Source organism: Protopterus annectens, chromosome 5.part0 (assembly GCF_019279795.1).
Source record: "Protopterus annectens isolate FY-2018-M chromosome 5.part0, PAN1.0, whole genome shotgun sequence".
In the NCBI taxonomy this organism is placed as follows: Eukaryota; Metazoa; Chordata; order Ceratodontiformes; family Protopteridae; genus Protopterus; species Protopterus annectens.
Genome location: NC_056735.1, coordinates 1,822,000,361 through 1,822,006,360, shown reverse-complemented (window position 1 = coordinate 1,822,006,360; position 6,000 = coordinate 1,822,000,361). Strand labels below are relative to the sequence as shown.

Sequence of the window (6,000 nt, the reverse complement as noted above, 5' to 3'; positions counted from 1 at the left end):
GAAGTAAAATGAATTTTGCAGCGAGTCTACAACACTGTGTCCAGTGCAAATAGTCCTTATTGCAAGAGAGTTTCTTTTTGGGGTTCTGAAAGCATAATAATCTTTATTCTTTTGAACTGAGTCTAGTCAATCTAGTGACAGAGCAGGTACCTTTTGAGCTAACCTTGGGTAAGTTGTACTTTGAGAGGGAAAGCACCAGAAAACAAAATGGTCCACCTTGTTAGCCTTTGTGGTGGAACTTCATAAAGACTTTTTAACTTTGTCATTTTTTTTAAACACGCTGAATATGTAACGTATATTGTGTATTGTCTAAAAGTTGACTACTTATTGGTTATCCTGTTTAGTTTTAAGTATTTGTTTCATTAATGTGTGCTTTCAAAAAAATTAATAAAAGGCATCAAAAACATGTTTCAGGCCTAAAAAAGAATTGTGTATATTCTCAGTACCTACAGTTCTGTGTTCTTGTCTATCTCTTTTGACCAGGATAGTCCCACTAGGCAAGTGACTGCTTTTCAGGGGATACCTGAGACTTTTTGCAGCTGGAGAAAATTTAGACAGGCCATCTGGAAACTTCCCTGTTTTTGAAAGGTGCCGTGGGATCTTTTACATCCAGCTACCACCAAAGCAAGCAGATGAGATCTTTGTTTAACATCTCAGCTGAAGGATGACAGTCAGTAGTGCAGCACTCTTCTAATGCTGCACTATAGTGTTAGCAATCCAGTCGTCTGGACTGGGGCTAGAAGCCTGGTCTTTCTTAGGATATTGCTATTATATTAATATTAATATTATATATTACTCATTGTAAGCCTAGCTGTTTCAACCCAGTGTAATACCGTAGAGGTACTAGACAATGTTCAAGATTGCATTTAGTGATGACTGCCCATGTCCAGGAGGGTTGTGGGCGCTGTCCCTTGTAAGACTTTACAGTGCCCCATTCACTCATCCAGGTTCGTCTGGAACAGTGTCCTAGAGGTGCTCTGTTTCACATGAATAGGTAGCCTGCTCAAAAGATGTGGCAGTTGCTGGGAGATGAGTCTCCCCTCCAGCATGTCCTATTTAAGCCGCAGACCATATTTAAGTCCCTGGAACGGGTAGTCTTAAACCCATTTGATTTATGGATATGCAGTATTTTCTTTAGATTTGGGTCTTGGGTTGCTCTGTAGGCCAGGTATAAGTCTCCCCCTAAAGTTTTTACGATACGGGGTATAGTGACATGGACTTTAGTTGGTCCATGTAAGGCACATGCAGGAGGCCCTTATCATCTTCTCTGTTAGAAACCTCTGAGGTCTCTCTAATTGCTGTAGATGCTTAATATGGCGCATACTGAATGGTGCATTTATACTCTATTGTGGGCTGGATAAGTGCCGAGTATGGGGGGGGGGGTTATAGCTTCTTTTGCTCTTGGCAATGCCTTTACTAATCAAGTGAACTACATGGAAAGCTTTCCTTACAACGGTAGACACGTGGAGGTTGAAGTTAAGGTTGCAGTCACTCTGTGATCCCAGGTCCTTTACCACTTCATGGGTACTTTGGGTATTGTTATTGATTTGATAGTGTGAAGGGACATTGTTTATGCTGAAGGGAATAGTGATGCATTTCTTTGCATTCAGTTTGAGACTGTGATTAATACACTAGTCCGTTGGTCTGTGTGAGACCATCCTGGAGTATACTGACATAATTTGGGGATTCATTGATTGCATCTAGTTTGCAGTTGTCTGCAAACATGGTCAACCACAACCCTTTAATTTTGACCTGAACGTCTAAGAAGTATATACCAAACAGTAGGGGGCCCAGGACTGACCCCTGTCACACCCTGCTGGTAACAGTTCTGCTGGTTGATGTGGAGTCATCCACTTTGATAGTGTGTCCAGTTTGTGAGCCAGTTGGCAACCCATCTTGCAGCGAAGGGGTTTGTGTTCAGTTTGCCAAGTTTATCGGTAACTACCGAATGTGGGATTGTGTCAAAAGCCTTTGCCAAGTTGAGGTATGTACTGTGCACAGATTTGCCCTTATCAGTGGCCTTGGTCACACATTCAAAGAATTCCACCAGATTTAACAAGCCAAAACTGCCCTTCACGAAGCCGAATTGGATAGAATCCAAGGTTTGGAGGTCACCTATGTCTTTATTTATGAGGTCTATAATGATACGTTCCATAGCCTTACAGATGAGGCTGGTCAGGCTTATGGGTCTGTAATTCCCCAGTCATCTTTGTGGAGGGGAATAACTGTAGCTGTTCTCCATTCTGCAGGAACAAAGCCTATGTTTAGGCTGCGATTGAAAAGGGTCCTTAGTGGTAATGTTAGTTCATGTTTTAGCCTGTTTAGAAGTCAGCCTGGGAGATGTCCTCTGGTCCCATAGAGGCTATGTTCTTTGTCTTGGACAGGGCTTTGAGGACCTGCTGTTCAGATATGTAAGGTGGGGGGGGGTCCTTTCCTTTAGTTTACGTACATAGCTGTAAAAGGCCTTATATTTATTCTTGGCAGTATTTGCTAGGTTTCTCTCAAAGGAGCCCTTGGAGGATTTAACAGGTTGTTTTATTTGCCTGTTAAGGCTGAGGAGGGTGCTTTTCCATTGTTGGGTCGTTGGCTTTGTTTTCTTGGACAGCAACTTTTTGCATTTATTGTAGAGTTTATTGATGGTGGAAATCCACCATGGCAGCTTGATTGTACTTGAGGTTCTGGCTTTGATTCTGTCTAGTACAGCCAAGTTTATACACTTATACAAATGATTGTACAGGGCTTTAGTGTAAGCTTCAGTGTAGTTACCACTTTCAGCTTGGGGTGGAGCTTGGAATGCATTTATACCATCATCTAGGGAAGGTATAGTTTGCCTTGATGAAGTTTTTTAGACTGATTTCACCTTTTAGTGTTCGTTTGAAGGCAGTTGATTTGTTGTCAGTTTTAACTAATGAGGGTTTAACAGCTCCAGCGGTGCACTTGTTTGACATGTTGGTGAGGACCAGATCTAGAATGTTTGTTCCATTTTTCGGGGTGTGGGCAATTTGCTGCAGGGCATTTGAATTCACAAAGTCAAGGAACTTTTGTGCTAGCAAGTTTGGGCTAGATTAGGTTTCCCGGTTGATGGTGGGATAATTGAAATCCCCCTAACCAGTGTGTCTGGTAAAATCTGCTGATGCTTAGTTAAATCATAACCTGTAGCTAACTGGTTAAATATTTTCATTTGTCGCAGCAGTATTCATACTTCTAACAGTCTTTATAGCATCTGTAATCTTATTTGAGTAACAGTATTCCTATTTCTAAAAACAGTCTCTGAAAATGGTTAGCATAGATGCTACAAAATACAATAATTTAAAAACTGTTGAAGATACACTTACACTGTAAACACCATGTTGTTTAGCTTCCAAATGAGCTTATTGATGCACTTGCAATTACATTCATTCCATATTTATTTATTTGAGCCATTTTTAATAAACCTTTTTAATGTTGTTTTTTTTTTATATTAAACCACAGCTTAAATTGTGTATCCCTCAGTGACATCAACTGAATGATAATATGAGGTGTATACATTTACTTTAATGGATGCATCTTTGCTTATGCAAGGTGATGCTTCCATCAAAGTCTGTGGACTTGCCTGCTCGCTTTACCCAAGTTGATGTCACTTATAGCATCAGAAAGCATTCGCTAGTGGGTGAAAATGTTGTTGGGCGCTTCTTGCATCACATACCATGGTAGCCAGGTAAGCTTTTTAAGTGAGCAAATCACTTTGTTATACTCCAGATAGCTACAAAGTAATGGTTATTTCATTTACTATTGTCTTTTAGATGTTTCTTTTTGAAGAAAGTATGAAAGAAAATTACATATTTTGTACTTAGTGTCTTGCCTGTCTAATAGTTTCATCTTAGAAAGTAAAAAAAAAAAAAATGGAAAAATAATCTACTTCCTCCCAAAATAGAAGTATACCTGATAAATGGAATATGTAGGCAAGTCGGTATGTAAAAAATCTACTGCCAATCATTAGCAGACCGGAGTTCTGCCATGGCGACCCCTAGCCGGGAAAAGCCGAAAGATACAACAACCATCATTTGTACTACATTGCTCCAAGTGTAATTTCTGTCCAGTCCATGTACCATCAGGTGTGGTGCACACATTTGCATTGACACACAAGCTGTGGGCTGTTTGGAAAGCAGCAATGGACATATCCTAAAATGTCTTCGTATAAGGCTGTTTTAATATAGTATCACTTGTAGATCATTGCAACAATCTAAGTTTTTTTTTTCTATTCTTGCCGGTAGCTGTGAAGCGACTACAATGAATGGACAGCTAGACTTGAGTGGGAAGCTGATTATTAAAGCACAGCTGGGAGAAGACATTAGAAGAATTCCCATTCACAATGAAGATATCACCTACGATGAGCTAGTACTAATGATGCAGCGAGTTTTCCGAGGCAAACTTCAGAGCAATGATGAGGTCACCATCAAGTATAAGGACGAAGGTTGGTTATAAAAAAAATTTGTTTAAGAACTTGTAGCAAACTGAAAAATCTGCAAGGCTGTAGGCAAAATTTGTTTCTTTCCCCAGATAATTTCAGGATATTTACTATAGTATTATTCTATGTATGGGGACCTTAGAGCTCTTGTAGCACTGCTTATTTTGGTTTTATTTATTCCAGTAGTGTTTCCCCCTCAATGACTCTAATCCTTGATTCAAGATGCAAGCAGTGTGTGTCTAGTAAAGACAGAGTAGTAGTGGTAACATTCTGTGTTTTAGTTGCGTTTCCTCTCTAAAAAATTTCCCTGATCCTTTTTTTTATTTAAAAGGAGGAAAACAGGCAGCATCATAGCAGCATATCATGTTGTACTATTTTATTTCTAGTTTTTGAGATGTACTGCTCTTGCATGTAATTACTTTGACCATCGTCAGACATTTTTCCTCAAAGAATCAGATGTGTTTTGGAAGCTCAGTTAGTCTTGTCACAAGAATGAACACCTGATATATTTATTTATTGCTTCTGTTTACCGGGAATGTCCGACTGGGCACAAGTCCCATTTTCAGTGGAGGTCAGGGGAGAAATGCACCATTTTTGCAGAATGAGAAGAAGGCAGTTATACAAGATTTACATAATAGGTGTACATACATACAGACATACATACATACTTAGAATAGTAATGGTATGACAGTTAATCCAAAATAATAAATGTATATGTAGAACAGTAAATATACATACATAAAGTTAAATGCACACACACAGAATTGTAAAGATATATGACAGTTAATGAAAACATGGCAGTGAAAACAGGACTACAGAAAATTACTAGTTAATATCAAGTTTATGAGTCTAATTATTTTCAGATGGAATCATCTGCAAATAGACATTGAGTAGGAGACAGTGAAGTAATTGTAGGATGAACATGCTTACAAGTTATGAAGGACAATTGAGGAGGCCCAGGTAAAAGGGAGGTAGAGATAGTGACGGAGAGGGGTAGATGATCAGATAGTTAGATTAAGAAGTAAGCTATATTATGGCCATTTACATAAGCGTGGTGAATGTGAGGGTTTGGAGATTATGCAGGAGCATCACATGTACAGAGTTTGTAACTGAGTAGGTAGGACTCTGTTGAGTTTTAAGTGATTTTAGGGAGTGTTCATGTCGTATTGCTAATGAGACAGAGTTCAAGGATTTAGCAAGGTGGTGAGAGAGGAGTTATTTGCTAGCAGAATTGTTGGTCAAGTTGTGCCCCCCCACACCTTAAATCACACCATGGCAACTTTTGTCACAAGCTAGATTTCATGTAAAAAAAAGGATGTACTTACTGTGACCAGGTTTTGTAGTCGTTTTTCCCCCACCTTGTAATTCTTGTTTTGGTGGTTCCTTATCAGTGCACGTACAATGTAGCCTTTCTTGTTCTGGCTGATATTGGAGAAGGGCTGGCAAAATATTGCCCTCTAAGCATTGTGGCTAAGTTTCCATGGCAATCCATCTGAAAATTCACACCTCCAGGAGTATGTATGTGCATGAATTTCACAGTTGTCATCTCCCAT

General features: G+C 39.4%; 1 protein-coding gene across 1 annotated transcript in view; it reads left to right on the top strand.

Moving 5' to 3' along the window:
• Positions 1-3,561: 3,561 nt before the first annotated feature.
• TFG (trafficking from ER to golgi regulator) overlaps positions 3,562-6,000 on the top strand; it is a gene marked incomplete in the record, with an annotated part of 640,805 nt that continues 638,366 nt past the window's right edge. Inside the window, 2 exon segments of the mRNA XM_044071645.1 lie at positions 3,562-3,697; positions 4,254-4,453. Of these exon segments, the coding sequence (XP_043927580.1) occupies positions 3,687-3,697; positions 4,254-4,453 (211 nt within the window).